Raw genomic sequence first — 20,320 nt, 5'->3', positions numbered from 1 at the left:
AGCCTATTGCTCTAATACCTTAATTCCCCACAAAAGACTTTTCATAATTTCAATAATCACTAAATAAAAATTCTAAAACAAGTAACTATAACAATTCCATTACTTCCAGTACTAAAACAGAAAATTATTTAAAATCGTACATCATCGCAATTCCCACAATAGCGGAACAAAAATTTTAAAATGGGTCATTTCGAGCCGTCCACTAGTTCCAGCATCAAGGATTAAAACGCGTTGAGAACCGCTGCGCGAAGTGGGATCACCGCTTCGATTGGCCCCAATCTGTCCAGTCGCGAGCGTCCAAGGAATCATCGGTGCGATCATCGATAAGCGAGCCGCCGTAAAAGGGAAAATTTCAATCTTTCCGATTAGGGGGTGGCGCCCCTAGTGGATCGGGCCTAGCTACGTCACTGGTACGCATACGTCGATGCCGGCGAGCGTGCAGCTTACATACGAATAACGACGCCGTCGACGAGGACGAGGACGCATTACACCCCCACCATCACGTACTACGAAATACTACGTTCTGTGATGCGGTGCAATTAAGCCAGCGCCACCTCCTCCCACAGCCCCCCTCTCCAACCCTCAGGCTTCTTCGTTCCAACCCCTCCACAGCTACGCCGTCTTTACCCTCACCCGCCGAACCCGGCAGACCTCGGACCTGCACGAGCGCAAGTCCGTCTCTTCTTTTAACCGCCCCCTACCCCGGGCCGTTTATCCATTCGTTCATTCATCAGAACACGCTTCTTTAACCGGCTCGCCCGTTCGAACCCGCGCCGCGTAACCCCGCATTCCTAGGCGTTAATTCTAGCGCAAGCCCTAGGTCATCTTAGGCTACACGGATTTCAGCGATACGGGTCCTTTTGTTGGGGATTCAGTTCGGAATGGTCTTTGGTGGGTTACTTACTTATTCCTGAAGGAATAATTGAGAGAATAATTGTTGAGTTTTAGTTTAAGGGGCCTAATTGGCAAAAGATATAAAATTGCTGTTTGGATGTAGGTTAGGTTTAACGTAGAAGTTTAGGTTAAGTAGATTCTAAGCTATGGGAAGAATAGAAACTGTGGAAAAATGTTTTGAATTTGGGTTGGGAGAAAGCAATTGGTAACAACAATGTGTTTGAGACTGGGGTAATTAAAAGTGTTCTTAGACGTTGATTCTGGCGCAAGCCATAGATCATCTTAGACCATTCGAATTTCGTTAATATTAATCCTTTTGTTAAGATATTCGTTTGGGAGGGATCTCTGTTATGTCACTTATTTATTCATAGAAGTCTAACAAAATTAAAAACTACTTTTTCGATTTTATTTGAGAGGGTGGGGGAATCAGAAAAATGGAACATAATGTTTAGTTTTTGGCAAGATCTAATCTAGAATTTGCGGTTAAGCGAAACCTACGCCATTACATAAAATTCAACTTGGGAGTGTCTATTATTCGGAATTCAAATTTACGAAGGGTTGGCTGAATTCTAGCTCCTTTAGTTAATATTAGAGAAAATGTGTTTCATGGTTTCTATGGGAAAGCCTCTGTTCTTGTTACCTTTGAATACGATCCACTCTTGAAACCTTAACGAGGAAATGTTACAATGAGACTGAACGCAATTCAAATAGTTGTTTTGCAGTAACACTTGGACCATTGTACTCTAAACGAGTCATTGTTACAATTTTTGCTTACTTTGATATTGGAGTCAGCATTACAGCATAATGAATGGTAGAACTTCAAAGATGTGTTCAGAAATTAGAGAAACGTAACGTGTTTTACTAACGAACGTTGACGACCGTTATTCTCCTATTAAAAATGAAATAAAATTTATTTCATTTAACCTTTTAACGTCACAAAACGTTTATCGATTAATTTACTATTTTTTCTTTCTTAGTATATTAACAAAATCAACAGCAGTTGCAGCATTGATTTCCAAACAGCATCGACAGATATTTGAAATGCGAATCAATGTGGAGGGAAAACAGTTGCATAGATGGCTTAACCTTATCCATATTTGTATCCACGAGTTGCACTGTAATTCTCCATATTTCTCCATCACATATTTGACAAAAAGGTCACACACACACATACATTATAACGAAGATAATGATGTGTATATTTCTTTGTAAATGGTAAAAAGTAATCGTAAAAACAGATCAATAAACTCAAAATTCGCGGCGTGGTGTCATTAATGGCGTCACCGCCATTATCCTCAACGTCTTTTCAGTTTGAAGGATTCAAAATACTCCATGAATTTTAAAATTTCTACGCAATATTAAATTATTCCTGCATCAATCGTAACTCGTGACGCTAACTTAAATTTTCTTATTCCTCTGTGTAACCGTAAATTTGTATGTAAAACGTTTTAAGTTTTACGCATAGGTTTGTCGCAAAATTTTCCACTGTACAGCTGCCGCCATCTGTGCAACGGTTGAGAAACGTTGTCGTTTTGACGGCTTTGCCTTTATCCATACACGTGTGTTCGCGTGTTGCACGGACCGTTCGATTTTTGGCGGACAACTAGGTAATTTTTGCGAGTTACTTCTGAATCGTTGGTCGGGGGTGAAAACAGAGCGTTGAGTGATCCACGGGATCTCATAATTTCGGGGTGGTTTAACGTCAGAGTGGAAACGAGGTTTCTTTTGTCTTGACTGAAGCTGTTTCATCTCTTTTTTCCCCCTCCGATCAACTCTCTAGCTCAAATGGTTTTCGTTTTCGACGTTCGCGAACCACACGCGACCTAATTATTTCAAATTCGAACGTATCGTCGGGTCGATAATTTTTTTTGAAATTCGTGGATCGTTGTAGAACTCTATTTTGCCTCGCACCCTTTCTCTCTGTCCTCGTCTCGCCTTTCCTGTCGCTCTACTTTATTATCCTCTATCTCTCCCTCTCTCTACGCGTGCACACACGCACACACACGCCCACAGGCACGCTTGCTCCCCTTGGTTGGCTCGTGCGTCGCACCGTTTACGGCAATAGAGGATTTTCGAATTTTCAAATTCGAACTCACGCCATACCGATCTCTTCCCTGAACACACGTGCTATCGTGTTCCTAACCTGCGGCTTACGTAACGCGTACCCCCTTGTGCAGCATCTAGAGATCCGACAATGCCATCCGACGCGAAGAAGAAGCAGCAGCAGAAAAAGAAGGAGGCTGCTAAGGCCAGACAGTCTGGGAAGAAACCAGCTCAGCCTAATCAGACAAAAACAGAGGATGGCAAGGAGGGCAGCCCTCCTGGCTCAGGGGTCACTCAAAATGGTACCAATGGAACCCCTATCAGTGCTGAAGGTAAAATTGAAAATGTTTCACGAATTTTGGACAGTTGACCTGATTGGATTTTTGATTGATTCTTTTATAGAGGCTTTGTGTCTGAAATTGGAGGCAGATGCCAGACTCAATGCAGAAGCACGTTCATGTACAGGCTCATTGGCTTCGCATCCACGTAGCCGTGACATAAAGATATCTAACTTTTCTATAACTTTTCATGGCTGTGAACTGTTGCAAGATACTATGCTAGAGTTGAATTGCGGTAGACGATATGGTCTACTTGGTCTGAATGGGTCTGGAAAGTCTACTTTATTAGCTGTACTTGGAAACAGAGAAGTTCCTATTCCTGATCAGATTGATATCTTTCACTTGACAAGAGAGATGCCTGCCAGCAATAAAACTGCTTTAGAGTGTGTAATGGAGGTGGATGAGGAGCGTGTTCGGTTAGAGAAACTTGCTGAAGAGTTAGTCGAGTGTGAGGAAGAAGATGCCCAGGAGCAGCTGATGGATGTTTATGAGAGATTAGAGGATATGGCTGCTGATACAGCAGAAGCTCGTGCTGCTCACATTTTACATGGTTTGGGTTTCACAGCTAAAATGCAACAAACACCTACCAAAGATTTCTCTGGAGGTTGGCGAATGAGAATTGCTCTTGCCAGAGCATTGTATGTGAAGCCTCATTTATTGTTACTTGACGAGCCTACTAATCACTTGGATTTGGATGCTTGTGTATGGTTGGAAGAAGAGTTGAAAACATATAAAAGAATTCTTGTCATCATATCTCATTCACAAGATTTCCTCAATGGCATTTGTACAAATATCATTCACGTTAATAAGAAACAATTAAAGTATTATACTGGAAACTATGAAGCGTTTGTGAAGACGAGGTACGTTAAATACGATATTGCGATCGATTCATCAATTTTCGTTTTGTCGGATAGCGGAATATACTGACAAATATTTTTTTTAATTTTTTATTAGGATGGAGTTACTAGAGAATCAAGCCAAACAGTATAATTGGGAGCAGGATCAAATTGCGCACATGAAGAATTATATTGCCCGGTTTGGTCACGGCTCTGCCAAGCTGGCTAGACAAGCACAATCTAAAGAAAAGACTTTGGCAAAAATGGTAGCACAAGGCCTCACAGAAAAAGTTGTCAACGACAAAGTATTAAATTTCTACTTCCCCTCCTGTGGAACTATCCCACCCCCAGTTATAATGGTTCAAAACGTTAGCTTTCGATACAACGAGGACTCGCCTTGGATTTACAAAAACTTAGAATTTGGTATCGACTTAGACACCAGAATAGCGTTGGTCGGTCCAAACGGTGCTGGAAAGAGTACTCTCCTGAAACTCTTATACGGAGATGTAAGTACCAGAATCCCATTATCAATTTAAATCAGAAAAACAACAGCTATATAATATTGATGCAAAATTATAGTTGGTCCCATCAAGTGGCATGATCCGTAAGAACAGTCACCTTCGAATAGCCAGATATCATCAGCATTTGCATGAACTACTGGATTTGGATATATCACCTCTCGATTACATGATGAAGGCTTTCCCAGATGTCAAGGAACGCGAAGAAATGAGGAAAATCATAGGTCGTTATGGATTAACCGGTCGCCAGCAGGTATGATTAAAATATACAAAATACGCAAAACCGGTTTTAACATCAAAGCGATAGAAAGGTTATTGTTACCTCTGTTTTCATTTACAGGTGTGTCCCATACGGCAGTTGTCTGACGGGCAACGTTGTAGAGTTGTGTTCGCGTGGCTAGCTTGGCAAGTACCTCATTTACTACTTCTCGACGAACCTACAAATCACTTGGACATGGAAACGATTGATGCACTGGCTGATGCGATTAACGACTTCGACGGTGGAATGGTGCTTGTGTCTCACGATTTCAGATTGATTAATCAGGTTCGTCCCGATAGCAATGTTCAAAGAACATGACTGTTTCGAACAGTAAGATTAATGTTTTAATATTGATTCGTTAGGTAGCAGAGGAAATCTGGGTTTGTGAAAATGGTACCATCACAAAGTGGAGTGGGAATATTTTAGATTATAAGGAACACCTTAAATCTAAAGTTCTAAGTGATAACAGCAAGAGGCAAAAGGAGCTGCACAGAAGCAAATAATGTACACAACCTCCCGTTCTTTTTCCAGTATACTTTCCCTCTACCATAGGAACTTTCCCCTCACTCCTCTTTTTTGGACATTTCTTTGTGTCTGGCACTGACACCGCGCTGCTGTGTAGCGTTATCAGTGTTCGCGAATTATTAGTTAATTTATTTAAATGATAAAGCGAATTACTCTGTGACAACCTGCAAGATTAATCCATAGCACATTTGCTATGCAAATAATCTAGGGAATCCGATATCAATAATGTATTGCGAGAAATATAAATTGAATATATATATATATATACAATTGGATATATATATACATATATATATATATATAGATTACTACAGAATATTACGATAATAAAATACGTTTAAATATTATTGAAACTCTTCGAATACTCCACTTTTATTTTTCTTACGGTTCAGCTTTATTATAAAGTTCTACTTATCTATAAATTAATTTGATCTTTATAGTCGTACAAAATATATGTGTACAAACACTTATAAATACTTAATACAATTGACAATGACATAGTCCTCGAGATAGAATTTTTGTTTATCTCAGGTATACATAAATACTCTGATATAGCATAACAATGGAAGACTAAAATTCTCTGCGTATATCCATATCACAAAACATTACCTCTGGTGTTCTTTCATTGTAAAAATGTTTAAATATATATATATGTATATCTCACAATATTTTTTAATACGTCGTGAAAGTAATGTATGCATTTTTATAATAATTATAAGTAGATGAAATGTAAAGCACTAAATAATATTGTCGGTAGAGAACTCGAACGTGCACTGTTAGGTTTTGAACCTTGACATAATAAAAGACAAGTATAGAAAATATAACGTTTCGTAATATGTATACCTTTTCAGATCTTTAACATAATGTAATGTTTAGACCCAAAACCTATATGTGAGATATAAAGTTTGTAAATACGGAAAAAACATTACTGTGCGTCAGGAAAATTATACTACTTAAACTGGCGTTGAAGCTGGAACAGAGCATGCCACCTCCTGCGCTAATGCGGCATTTCGTAAAATTGATAAGTGAGAATCCATATCGCTTAACGCTTGATCAATAAATGCTAATTTCCTGGCATGGCTCTTTGATACGCCGTGTTTTGTAACCAGTGCTAAATGTGTAACAGCTAACACTAATGCTGCTACTCTAGCTTCCAGAAGTCTGGCATCTAATGGTGGATACAAACTTCTAACCACATCATCCACACGAGGTGGGATTCGTCTGGCAACCTAAAAGATAGAAACTTCATAATGCAGTACAAAACTATAGCGTCATATTAAAACATACAATCACTTACATCTACAATCTCAAGTGGAACTGTGTTACTGTTCACTGTTCCTGCAATAGCAGTAAGACTGGAAGCCAGTGCATGACATGATCGTAATACAGCAATACACAAGGGAGCTAGACCAGTAGCATCGTCAACCCACCTATAGTATTTATACAATTTAATCATTTCAGAATTAATTCCCCTACAATTCAAAATCTTGTTTCCTTATATTAATAAGCGCATTGTACCTTTCAGCACCAGCTAACCATTCTTCACTTTCCCATGCATCTAAGCCTAAACCAGAGAAGTTTTCTCCTTCTAATAAATCTGAGCTTAAATCTGGAGAATCCTTTTGATTCTGGAAGACGATTCAAGAGTGTCAATATCTTTCTTCTAGTACAATAATGACCAGAAACATATAACTTACATAATAGCACCGTTGTCTTTTACAAAGAACAAGCAACACTAAAAGTGCACCAAGGAAAACAGCAGCAAGTGCACCAAGTGCAACAGCTACCACTGTTTCCATACCAGAAGCACCTGCTGTAGGCCCAGTGTTGCTTATGGACACAGGAGAACTCATCATTTAGATGAGCTGTACGTATTAGATGATTTTATTGAAACGTATATTTAAAAAGATTACAAAACTTCATTAAACAGTTCATGAATGCTAATCAAAGTGTATCTCTAGCGTCTAAAATGTCAACAACAGCATCGAGTTTCCCGGTGATAGTCGGTGGGAGGCGGAGACTGTCACGAATCTTAAGCTCCATTCATCAACAAGTAATTTTTGGTTACATCTTTTACATCCATCGTAGTATTACGTAATTAACGAGCGGTAGCGTATCTTGCGTAGGTCGTTGTCTATATTGAACGGAAAAGTAGTTGAGAACTTCTTGAATTAAGGAAGAAACTGTAGCAAATAAAATTGAAAGCAGGTCAGAAGCAAAATCACGAATGCACTTAGTGTTTGACCCTAGAGACCTAAATACACTCACATTTTTAAGGATATTATTTGTTATAAGCAATTACATCTAGGGATACTCAACAAAATATTAGATCTATGAACGGCCGTTAAAGATTTCTTCAAAATAAAAATATAATGAAATAACCAATAAATGAAGAAAGTATTTTAAATGATTTGAACTTCAATGTTTCCTTCTTTGAAATCCCCAGTTTGCGCATGCAGTCGTATTCCAACGTGCTGATGCCAGTGAAAAGTGTAATTTTTAATAAAGTAGTCGTTCGTCCGTGTGTTTATCCTTTAATTTAACAAACAGTCATGCGTACTTCGGATGGTATCAAATATTGACATTTTGCAATGGTATTTGTTCAGAAACCACATGTAATATGCGGATTTTCTCGCACGAGCCATAATGGAGTAAAGTGTAGGGATTTCGCAAAAGGAAGATGATTGAATGATTCGCAGCGTTATACGTTAAAATTGAACCGTTCTGCGGTAGGCAAACTTGGTAGCACTGGGAATAGGAATGTTTCAGTGTATTTCATAGTCTTATGTTTTCTGTCATGAAAAGTTCGCTGTCAAAATTAGTGTCATTCGTGAATATCTGCTGAATGGACTAACGAAAGATCTGTATGAGAGATTCTCGACTTGTGGTAAGCTGTTTGCCCGTGAAGTTTTAAATCCCCATTACGATTATAACGTCAAAGGTAACCTATTTCAAGTGATCCGCGAATTGGCCTCTATTTACGCGCAGATGATCGTGATCTGTGAGATTACTGACGAGACTGTTTACAAAGAAAACACGTTGCAAACTTTTTAACTCGAAACCTCAAGTTTCCACGTGGAAATCGTCAGTACAGTGGAGTACTGACACAAATTATTTAACTGAAACGTGTTGTCTAATATTAAAAACATATCAGAAGAAACACTGGACGAAGAATATTGCAACAGAGCACTTTTTAAAGTAGACATAAGTGGAAGAGTGGTAAATAAATATTTACACTTGGTTGAGGACCAACTCTTAAGTCAATATGAACAGAAAAACAAATAGTGCAACAGCAATATTGAAACAGGATTATTTACGATTGAAAAAAGATCCTGTACCTTATGTTCTTGCTGAACCTGTACCTTCAAATATATTAGAATGGTTAATAGTTAATATTGAATTGGATTCATTCATATTTTATTATGTGGAGTAATATAAAATAATTTTGAACACGACATAATGTTTTGTAGGCATTATGTTGTAAAAGGCCCAGAAAAAACGCCATATGAAGGAGGATTTTATCATGGAAAGCTTATATTTCCTGGAGAATTTCCATTTCAGCCACCTAGCATTTATATGAGCACTCCGAATGGCAGATTTAAGGTTAATACAAAATTGTGTTTATCCATATCTGATTTTCATCCTGATACTTGGAACCCGGCATGGAGTGTGTCTACCATTCTTATTGGATTACTTAGTTTTATGGTATGCAAATAATTATTTATGACCAGTAATCTTAAAATTATAATTTGATGTTTAGCATTGATAATTTTGATAATAGATTGAGAAAAGTCCTACTTGGGGTAGTATTAATACAACAGACTATGAAAAAAGACAGTTGGCTGCACAAAGTTTGGAATATAATTTACAAGATAAAATGTTCTGCGAACTCTTCCCAGAAACTGTTGAGGTACTATTAATATTTTTCTATTATAAATACATATGATTAAATGTGTATTGATAATAAAAACGAAACAATTTTATATTACAGGTTATTAAAGCAGAATTGAAACATAGAAAAGAATTAGAAAAGCAAGGAAGGTATCAATCTATGACATCAGAGGTTTCGTCTTTGATTCAGGACCAGTTGCAAAGAGAACAAAGTCCGTTGCATAGAGTGCTTACTAATGTTTTGGTCATTATAGGCTTCACAGCATTTGCGTTTGTAGTAAAATATGTATTAAGGAGCATTGCCATGGAATAAGTTGGAAGTGATTGTGAAGCATTCACCTGTTTTCTAGATTATTTAAGAATGGAGAAAGTTGTGATATAATGCGTGCAGATCTTGAGAAATGATGTTTGAAACTTGAGATGTAGAGTTCTAGAGTCTGACATGCCTGCTTATCTATATTTATCTACACAGTACTATACAACCTCTCGGTTCTGTGTATGCCAGTATGCTGTGGGTGTTTGATAGATTTTTATATATGAAGGTTAATTGTAAAATACAAGTTGTACTATATTTGCAAATTTTAAACGTGATAACATACTACGTCAGGGTTGGAAATTTGTTGAGAATTTACTAATTATTATTGGGAACATAATGTCTTAAGTTCTGACACGTTGTCAAGAATTTAACATTGTTTACTGCTTAGAATCTGTTTCATTGACATTGGATTGAATCGAGTTCTGTCACGCAAACTTCCAAAGCTGTGGTTCTTTACTGAACTCTTTATAGCAGTTATTTTATGAATTGTGTACAAGTGTAAAATGAAAAGAGGGAAAAAAGAAGGAGACCTAAAAAGAGGGGAAAAAAGGATCGTAGGGGCTTCCTGTTTTATGAACATTGAAAACTTTTTGTTATAATTTTAAAACTTCAATTTTCGATTTCATTTATATACTCGTGGAGAATCTTGCCCTATAATACACTGTAACGTTTAAAGAAAATGTAATTGCACAAACTTATATGAACAAAACAGTTTGTTTGCCTCTGCGATGTGCCAATGAAATTGAATTGAAATTTGAACTGAATTGATGTGAGCTTAGTGGAATAGCTTGTGTCAGAAGAGAATAACGTCGATCTTGTAAATATGTGTAGTAAGTTAGTAAGGTAAATGCAATTAATGAATACAGACTTACCCGGAAAGGGGCTGGTAACGTCGGTATCCATTTTCGGTCTCGAATACGACACTATCATTTTAAAAGCAATTCCATTTAAAATAATATTGATTCTTCCATCATGCGTTTTCATTGTAACACTAAAACTAACATCTGATTTAAACTGGTCACTATCATTAAGAACTAAAATAGGATCGATAAGTCGATATTTATGTTACACGAAACTGCCTCACTATTATTTACAAATTAAACTTCCGTATGTAAAAGAAAGTGTCCACTTTCTTATAGTTGTCTAACTATTGTATAATTCTTGTAGCTATCTGTATATTATATATTTTCTACTCAACAATTCTTTTTTAAACTTTAACGTTAAACACGAAGGAACCGGACGTGTCAAATTTGACACATAAAGTCCGGTTTCTCGCGCCCATTGTCCACCATATTGGATCTCGAATCGATCGAGATATTACGGTCGGAAGAATTCGATAAATACGTTATTTTTATAACGAAACAATCGCTTTGTCTTCTAAAATGAGTTTTATTAATCATTTACGTCGAGAGGAAAAGTCTATTTATTAATAGAAACTAGAATTGCTATCTATGTTAACCTATAATTTCTTTGGTCAGTTTGAATATATTTTTGAAGGTTATCTAAGATTATGCACGCCTATTTGCATTCGTATTTTCTATTTCTGCGTGTATAACGAAGAACATTTTTTAATCCTACTGTAAGAACATGTAAATACGCTATACTGTAACGAGAAACGTGAGATACATCCGCTCAGGAACATACGAAAACTCGTAGGACCCGTTATCGCAAATGCGCAACCGCGGGATTTTTGAAATATCGCAATTCGTTCGTTACGAATCTCACGCCTTTGCATTACACAAATTGCGCTTCTTTAAATACACGACACATACGTATTAAAGTCAATAGAAAGGAAGAACGAAAACTTTTCCTAGTTGACAAACTTTTAAACGAAGTATTAATGAATTTAAAAGGAAATACTTTTGAAAAGCATCATTGAATTCATCGACATTGGTAATAATAACGACTTAGTGACTCCCCAAACTTTATCCTACAGACATAAGATACCAAATATTGTTGTAACTATATATTTCTTTTATACATAGTATTTAACAATTGATAATATACATATATCTTGACATACGAGTGCGTTGTGCAATTATAACTACCTAAATCCATATTAAATGACCTTGAGTGACCTTGAAAACAGATTTTCGATCGAAAATCCGAATCGTTACATAATCATTTAAGGGAGTATACACACACCTATGTAATTGTTAAGATATTAGTAAAATTAAATATTTTTTCTTTAAATAGTTATTAAGTAAAATGGAAAAATCTTTTTATAGGATATTTAGCAAGACCATAGTCTCCTTATTAGTTTATTATCTGAAATTATAAAATGGTAACGTTGTACAATATTGCCTATTATATAGTATAAATATAAATGTTAAGTTTAAATGTTTGTAAGAACTCAATAAGTTGAGGCATCAACAATATCGAACGCTACTTCCGAAATATATATTCGTATTTAAGTTCACATAAAAATTATGCCTTTTATGTTCCAGTAACTTTCCCTGCTTCGTGACAACTAAGAAGGACCTGCCAAACATGATAATAGACAATATTGTATAACGCTGTCACTTGATAATTTTAAATAATAAAAAGAATATGATAGTAAAGTTAACGTATTACTAAATAATCCCAAAAAAGATTTTTCCATTTCGCTTAACGATCACACCTACAAAAAATGTTTAATTTTACCAATATTTTTGTTTCTATACAGTGATGAGCTCATTTAATCTTTTCGCTTAATATTTTGACCTAAAATTGCCAAATTTGATTATTTAATTATATACAAAAAATATACACGAAAAGGAAACAATATGCATATATCTTACCGTATACGAAAAAATGGGAAATTAATTAAATTCTATTGCTCTGTTATGAATTTACTTGTATAAAATTGATGTGAAAACGTCATAAGTAGCTTCAAAAATCGTATGACGAGTCTGGTCTGTCAGAAGAACCGAAGGGGTTAAATGGTGGTGCGTACGGGGCTTACCTGATTCGTTAATGGCGATAGGCACCAGTCTTAAAGAACGATTCACCGTTTATCGATCGGAAAAGAAGAAAGGGAAAAGGGAGCCGTCGGTTTACCGCAACGGTAAACAGTTAGAATTTCCTTTGAATGGCCCCTTGTCCGAGTGCGCTCGGGAGGAAGGACGCATCCTGTGGAGCCGCCTTTAGCTTTCTTACCGGTTCTCTGTTTACTTGTTCGTGGCACAGTACCCGTCATGGCTGTTCGAACATTTTTTACTGTAAATGAACAAAGATCATCTGTACCGTTGATATCATATGATTACAAGCGATTCTAGTTAATTAATCTCCTTAAGTTCGCGCAATTGTTATTTGTTATTGGACCGTGGATATTTAAGTACATTTTATTGTTTTCTGGTGAAGTTTTTGATACTTATATCTTTGCACTCGCGTGTCATGCTGGAGATGATAATACAAATTTGTTGTAAAAGGTTGCAGGTTGTTTTAAAAAGTATAAAATGATAAATAAAACGAATATAAAACGTTGAATTCTACCACAATAAATTGCTTTAATACATTTCCCTAAAAATGAATACAAGTTTACATTTAACAACGTTGGAAATAAACCGAGTGCAAAGGGTTAAAAGAACGTAGAATTTGTACTCTTGCATTGATCGTTTAAAGGGTTAAAAATATTGTACGGACAATTAAAATTCTATTTATATAACTGGTGTGTTTGCCTCGAAATTTGTAGAGGTAAATAAATATCCGTTGTGTAATTGTTAGTATCAAAAGTATTCCATTTCCAGCGGCCTCACAATGTTTATATAGAAAAATAATTATTCACTGTCACGTATTCATTACAAATAAATATTTATATTTCTTTTCTCATCATACTTACAAAACCATTCTACTTCAAGCAATAAAAATTGTAGACTAAGAGACTGAGATTAATAAAAATCTCTTATAATTCACAAATCTTCTTTTACTCACGTTATAATGGTCCATATTATGCAGTTTAATTAACAAGTAAATAATAAAATAATATTACAATGCTATAATAAGTAGAGGAAATACAATGTAATACTAATATAATAAGTTTTATAATATTACAATGTTGTTTTCATTGTTCATGACAAAAATTATTACTTAATAATAATTATTAATAACTGAAAATGATTAATATAAATAATATAAAAGCGATTAATAATAATCATTATTGGTAATATTATTATCCACTAACGTTATTTCTTCCTACTAAAAACACAATTTCACATCCGTCTCGGGCACTTCCTGCAACCTTGCACCTTAATCCAAGGAAACGCTGCCGCAAAAGAAGCAAACAGCAATTTATTCGTCCACGAAACAACAAGGAAGTCGCACCCCCAGAGTATTTTCCTCCCTCGACCGAGGATCGTGACCTCCCACCCCGGCCTCTTCTCGCCGGAGAACGCCCCACGAGAATAAATCATCGGTCCAGGCGCCAGGACACCTCGGTCTCGCCTGAGATCCTGCGAAAATAAGATGCACATGTCCACGAGGCAGTTCCGTTCCGTTCTATGTATTTACGTGGATTTATTGAATCGGTCGGTCCATTTTTCCTTTCCAGGTGCTTGAACGCGTAATTAAACCTCTTACGCTTGACATTGCCGTTTTTGTGCGCCATTGAGTAGTTAAAATGGCGGATTTGTAACGTAAGTATTTAAATAGGAATTGAGGAGATCATTATTATAGCTTCAGTAGTGAATGAAAATTGTGAGAAAGTGTGGCGATTTGTGAAAGAATTTGTAGTTGGTTCTTAAACAGTCGAAGTCTTGTGGATATTTATTGTTAATATGTAATAGCAATAGAATAAGAATATTAAAATGTTGATATCTGATAGGATAATAATAATAGAATGGTAATAGTAAGATATTAATATCAAGTAGGACAATAATAATAGAATAATAATAGTCAAATATTAATATCGAATAAGATAATAAAAATAGAATAATAAAAACTACCATAATAATAATGGAACACCATTATGAGGTTACCAACTGTTCCAAAATTTACAAAACGAATAAAAAATTTTAAAATATATTTTCCTATTATTTCACAAATTAACAAACAAACGTAAATATTTTAACATCCACTTGCACTTTAATAAACACAATTAACATTCACTACTTACAAAACTCACGTCTTTATACACAATCTATATTTCTTCAAACAAACGTTATAAAATAGAAATAATCAAAATCAATTTATTGTCTATATTTTAAACTTCATCAATATATTATTAAAATACGAACCCCTGTTCTGTTAACACGTTCACTACAACATGTACTAGTAGTACACAGTTCATTTATAATATTAGAATAAATCAACGTTAATAAGTCAATTATTTACTAAATTATTTATATACATTTACATACAATTAGCAATTGAAGTCAGAAAACTAAAGACGCAACAATAGAATGCCCTTAAACATTATGTTTACAGACATTGTTATTACTGCGATCTATGATCAAACATATAGAAACATGTCCCGACCTGAATCTGTTAACCGAACAATTTCTTTTTATAAATTGTCGCTGGTCGGGAGCAGCTTTCGAGGAATCATTTTACGTCACTCGTTTCCTGTCGCGCTGGGGCAGCAGAGGGAGAGCTACGATCGCAGAGGACCGTTCATCCGCGTCGACGATACCCGAGAAATAATTAACTCGTGGGGACGACCTCATTACGTCGCTTAATTAGCCGCCACCGCCGCGCCGCGGCACGAGGTACTACACAGCGACACGAATGGAGATCGGCTACCGAATTCTGCCGATATCCCGCCCAAGGAACGCGCCTTTTATTAACTTTCCCCGCCCCTGGTTTCCAGTCGAGCGTATTTCCTGAAATACTCACTCGTTAATGAGGAAAAAGGTCATTGTACTGTTTCCATTGGTTGGAACTTCCAGTGATCAGTGAGTCAGTGAAAACAATAGATCCGAGACAATTATGAAAACATTTGAACACTAACTTTTAACTCTTTTGTGGAACAAAGGTTTGTCATTAGAAATATTGAGGAATTTTTGATGGCAGATACACATTTTGGGAAGTAACTTAATGAGAAGTCATGGATCATAAGGAACTTCCGAACTTTTATGAGCTTATTTTTTCAATTTGAAACTTTTAAAGTTTGAAGGTTTGAAAGTTCGAAAGTTTTTAAGTTTCAAGGTTTGGAAGTTTGTAGGCTTGTAAGTTTTTAAACTTGAAAATTTGGAAACTTAAAAGTTGAAATTTTGAAAGTTTTTAAGTTTGAAGGTTTGAAGGTTTGAAAGTTTGTAAGCTTGTAAGTTTTTAAGTTTGAAAATTTGGAAACTTAAAAGTTGAAATTTTGAAAGTTTTTAAGTTTGAAGGTTTGGAAGTTTGAAGGTTTGAAAGTTTGTAAGCATGTAAGTTTTTAAGTTTGGAAATTTGGAAACTTAAAGAGTTGAAAATTTGAAAATTCAGATATTTAAAAAAGATGGTCCTTGTTACGTTTACTACTAGAAAAATATATTGATAAATTTCGTATTACCGCTTTATATAAACATTCAATTTTAAGTCAAAGCCTCTACGTTTCCACCCCTAATTGGATATCAGCGTGATCTAATTTCAGTCGCGTAACATGGACGCGGAAATCGCTTGGACAGTGCACGGAGGGTTAAATGCAGCGGTGATCTCTTCTTTTAGAGGTCCAGCATTAGGAGTTCCAATCCGCTAATCACGGAGAACCGGCCGATCTTTACCGGTTTCTATTTTCATCTGCGTCCATCGGCGTTCGAGCGTCACCGGCCCGGTGGTTCCCGTGTATTTACCTACGTCCCGTCTGAGTGGCACACAGCATCGCGGAACGGTTTACTGCCGGCGTAAATCGGTCCCCGAATAAGTGCCGTGCCATTGGACTGCTTCTACACGAGCATATACAGTGTGAGGCACATAAATCGCAAAATCTGCATTAGACGACAATAACCCTAGAAAACGTTAAAACTATCAAAACTAAAATACAATTGATCGCATTTCCTGTACATTAAAATTTCAAAATCTCAAAAACTCTACAATTCAATTAAATTTCCTCGTAATTAATTGACTCCAGTCGTTTAAGATCAACTAAGACTATAAATCAAAAGAGAAACACATGTGTCTCCAGATGTCGAGAGAAGTTTCACTGGCTTAATTATAAAACCTTTAACAGATTGTCCAATATCAATCCTTAAAATTAGAAACACATTAAATCCAAATATTTATGCCTTTATCTGTAATCAATTACAATACAATAATTATCTACAAAAAATATTTTATAACTTCGAAACCGTCATAATCCTTTTCAGCGAGAAAAGTGGTAAGGTAAAAATTTTGACATCCTGTAATACTCTTGAACCGTATTATTATCAACATTTGTCAGTGTTACCGAGATCTCGGGGTGCGTTCAGTTATTACGACTTACACGCCTCACCCTGTATACTCGAGGATGGCGGGGAGGGGGTATCCGCGGAGGCCGTCGTTGGCACTAACGACGAACGATTCATCTTCCCAGGGAAAACGAAAGGAGTGACAGAAATTGCAGTGATTTAGTAGGAAAAGACAGGGAACAGATGTTATGCCTTCCTAGCAAGTCCTACGGACCTTTATCTATCCCCCTGTTCCTCTATCCCTATCTTAGCCCGTCCTCTTTGAGCTGTCGTCCTTTGCTACTTTGACGCGGATTTCGGTGATCACGCTGTTTAATTAGAGGAATTGGGATGTTGATCGTGGACTTTAATTGGCTGATTCCAGGATGGATTACCAACCAACTTCTGCAACAGAGTTGCACGGAATTCTTCGAGCCAATTATTACAGTCTCGCTTCATTTGTTAACTCCTTGCTCTACGATTGAATGTCGCGATTACACTTGTTAGAACTATTTATAATTAATAATGCACTTTATGTTCTTTTATGTTCTTCCTATGTCTAGATTCTCTCTAAACTACAAAAGTTACTAACAAGAAGAATAATGTGTCACTTGATCTCGAAAGAACTGAATGACATTTATATTTGTCAAACCATATTAGAAATCTTCGCCAGGAATTTGATACGATATTGTAGGGGTTAAAACCAAGATTCCGCTAACAGGTGTCTCGATTATAACTTATATTACGTCTATACAAATTTTTATCGATTTCTGTATGTTATATTGTGATTAATTTTTATTTTTTTTATATTTGTAATTTTAGTATTAAGAAATAGTTTTTTAAGAATTTTAATTTTGAGTATTGCTGTACAGTAGAACACTCTGTAACACGATTAAAATATTCGCGTTATTGTATCAACTTGTATCAATAACTATAATATCCAGTCAGACTTGTGATGAAAATTGTCAAGCAAGCTCGACATTCCAAATGCTATTTATTTGTTTGTCATATAAATGAAATATTATTTGTCTATTATCAATCTTTAACTTTTACAGTAAACGTAGATACAGAATAAGCATCAAATTCTTTTCTTTCTACTAAATTATTAAAGATAAAGTAGCTTTATCAAGCACAGTCGTAAAAGAAATCAGGACAAGGAGTTATGTAAGTTGGTCCTCTGTCTGTATCAGTTTCTCATGGAAAATCTCACATTTGCAGTAATTTCTCAACAATTTCTAATCGCATTATAGAAGATCCAACTGTATGACTAAAAAATATCAATCATTTCATAACATTTCATAATCTTCTTCGATAAAACATGGTAGTCTTCTAAAGGCAAGAAGCTTGGCGGTAGCTGAGTCAAAATGGCGGCCGATGCGCGCCAATTTTCGAATTTCCGAGAGGTTAACTTTGAATTTTCATGCTTTTTGCGCAGGGAAACGTGTGAATAATTCGCGTGAAGAGTGTATTCGATGCGGGAGATGGAATATTAACTGTATACTGAGGTAAGGAGGATTTGGGAGCCCTTGTCCTGAAGCGGGCGATAAAAAACGGTGCTCGCAGTCACGCGCGGGGCTACGCTGCCAGGATCTCCATCAGATTCCCGCGTTCGTAAATAAACCGGTGAAGCGTGGTGGGTCGCTATGTTTAGTTTAGGTGGTTTCTCAGATTTCTGGGATCACCATGGGAGAATGTGACAGGTCTTCCAGCTACCGGCGCTGCGGCACGGTTTACGATCGCGGTTACGCTAGCGATCCGGCCACGATCACGTCCAGCCGACTTCCGCTGGCGGTCAGGTGGGAAAATAGGTGCATTAACATGTTGGCTACCGCGTGGTTCACATAACTATCATTCACTTGAGCCGTGGCAGTCATTTTCGTGGCCGGCAATCGTAAAACTGAGGCAATATATAATATTGTTTCCTACGTTAACCAGTTAACTGCGTTTAACGAGTATTCAGGTTATCCTAAAACTCTAAACGGTGCCAACTTTTATAACGATAGACTATTTAGTCTTTCAGACAAACATGTAATTCTTCTTCGTTTCGAATTAGTTTCTCGTTAGAATGTATTATACGTGCATTTGGCCTACATTTGACGAGTATACACTCCATTATTCAATTTTATTGCGCGCACAATAAGAGATTTTTTTAAGTAAATTACATACTTAAGGGGTTAATGTATGTGGAATATTACTTACTGCTTTGTAACAAAGGTAAATAAAGGTATTCTTAAGTTACACTACTGTTTAGTTACTTATGTTAGTAAATATGTTGATTCAACATCAGCTTTCTTCTTGTAATTGTTTTCAAAGGATTCGCAACGTCTGGTCATTGGTGGCTATCATAGTCAACGTGTTAATGGGTTCAATGTGTTGAAAATCATGGGAATATAGTGCGATTTTGTGAAATTTTCTCTTTTATTGATAGAGCTTATAATTTATAATGTAATGTGCAATTTTGAGTTTATTTATGTTTATTTAGCTTTGTTTAGATAATTATGGCTGGCGCAGTGGTTCCTAATGTATTTATTGTTTGGTAAATTTTTTGTCTTATTTGTGTCAATGGAATGTTAATAGTTTTCGAAATTTTATGAGTGTTTCAAATTGTAAATTGTCAGTTACGAAAGGTAAAGTATGAGTTGAGAACCCCTGATCTAAACTTTTACGGCGTAAGTATGCAGCAAAACACTTGTCCTCCATTCTGAGTATTTTATTTCTCAACCGAGTGTCCAAATAAGTGTGTGATCATCAATCACAATTAATTGAACCTTAAAACTTTATTTCCGGACCTGTTCGCTGGAGACCACCCCCTCCCCTAAAGGAAACAGTAAATCAGGCGCGGTCTCTCGATTTAGTCCGTACCTATCCCAAAAAATATGCCAGTTTCACTGCGTTGCAACGTCAGTTTTCGATAATATCTTTACTCTCGGTAATATTCAGCCTTAATAATTTTCTGCACACATCAATTTATTTCAAGATTCCTCGAAGCTTAAGGGTATCAAGATATTTGCTTGAACATTATTAAATGGTTCTTGTAATTGTAACAAGTACACGTCATTTTCAAATGAAACCCTTTAATCAGTTTAATCAATATATAATCCTAGGACAATTAACCCTAGTAATCAATATTTATACCAAAATAACAGAAGATTACAAATTAAAGAATCTGGCATTGAATCTGTATATTACGTTCTCATAATTAATGAAGAAAATTATTCTTTCGATTGTAATTTGTTAAATTCGTCAAGTTTATCACGAAATCAATTAAATAACAGTTTTTTTTACAAAAATAATGTATAGAGCTTCGATCGTCAAATAACAAAAGGATTCTTTAATTCCCCATTTACCAAATTCACTATGAAATCAATTAAATAACATTTC

General features: G+C 36.0%; 3 protein-coding genes across 5 annotated transcripts; 2 read left to right on the top strand and 1 right to left on the bottom strand.

Annotated features, from left to right (window-relative positions):
* Positions 1–2,393: 2,393 nt before the first annotated feature.
* LOC116425902 (ATP-binding cassette sub-family F member 2) lies at positions 2,394–5,603 on the top strand. Its single transcript, XM_031974182.2, has 7 exons — positions 2,394–2,501; positions 3,072–3,269; positions 3,340–4,135; positions 4,230–4,617; positions 4,691–4,882; positions 4,970–5,173; positions 5,251–5,603. The coding sequence occupies exons 2-7, from the start codon at positions 3,089–3,091 to the stop codon at positions 5,389–5,391; spliced, it is 1,902 nt and encodes a 633-aa protein (XP_031830042.1). The 5' UTR covers positions 2,394–2,501; positions 3,072–3,088; the 3' UTR covers positions 5,392–5,603.
* Positions 5,604–5,755: 152 nt separating this feature from the next.
* Positions 5,756–10,846, bottom strand: Tmem98 (transmembrane protein 98). 3 transcript variants are annotated; one of them, XM_031974188.2, is made up of 5 exons: positions 10,493–10,846; positions 7,111–7,547; positions 6,932–7,041; positions 6,711–6,843; positions 5,756–6,642 (listed from the first exon to the last, which is right to left on the bottom strand). In XM_031974188.2, exons 2-5 carry the CDS (start codon positions 7,267–7,269, stop codon positions 6,367–6,369), a joined length of 678 nt encoding a protein of 225 aa, XP_031830048.1. In that variant the 5' UTR covers positions 7,270–7,547; positions 10,493–10,846; the 3' UTR covers positions 5,756–6,366. The 3 variants fall into 3 exon arrangements, with proteins under 3 accessions (XP_031830048.1, XP_031830046.1, XP_031830047.1); XM_031974186.2 differs by lacking the exon at positions 10,493–10,846 and adding an exon at positions 7,682–7,821 and having other exon boundaries at positions 7,111–7,596; XM_031974187.2 differs by lacking the exon at positions 10,493–10,846 and adding an exon at positions 7,682–7,817.
* LOC116425903 (ubiquitin-conjugating enzyme E2 J2) lies at positions 7,865–11,638 on the top strand. The gene is made up of 5 exons (XM_031974185.2): positions 7,865–8,300; positions 8,402–8,794; positions 8,884–9,118; positions 9,195–9,323; positions 9,405–11,638. Exons 2-5 carry the CDS (start codon positions 8,679–8,681, stop codon positions 9,615–9,617), a joined length of 693 nt encoding a protein of 230 aa, XP_031830045.1. The 5' UTR covers positions 7,865–8,300; positions 8,402–8,678; the 3' UTR covers positions 9,618–11,638.
* The last annotated feature ends 8,682 nt before the right edge of the window (positions 11,639–20,320 follow it).

This window comes from Nomia melanderi, chromosome 2 (genome assembly GCF_051020985.1).
Source record: "Nomia melanderi isolate GNS246 chromosome 2, iyNomMela1, whole genome shotgun sequence".
Classification (NCBI taxonomy): domain Eukaryota; kingdom Metazoa; phylum Arthropoda; class Insecta; order Hymenoptera; family Halictidae; genus Nomia; species Nomia melanderi.
The sequence above is the reverse complement of the archived record's forward strand: the minus strand, read 5'-3'. Positions and strand labels throughout refer to the sequence as shown.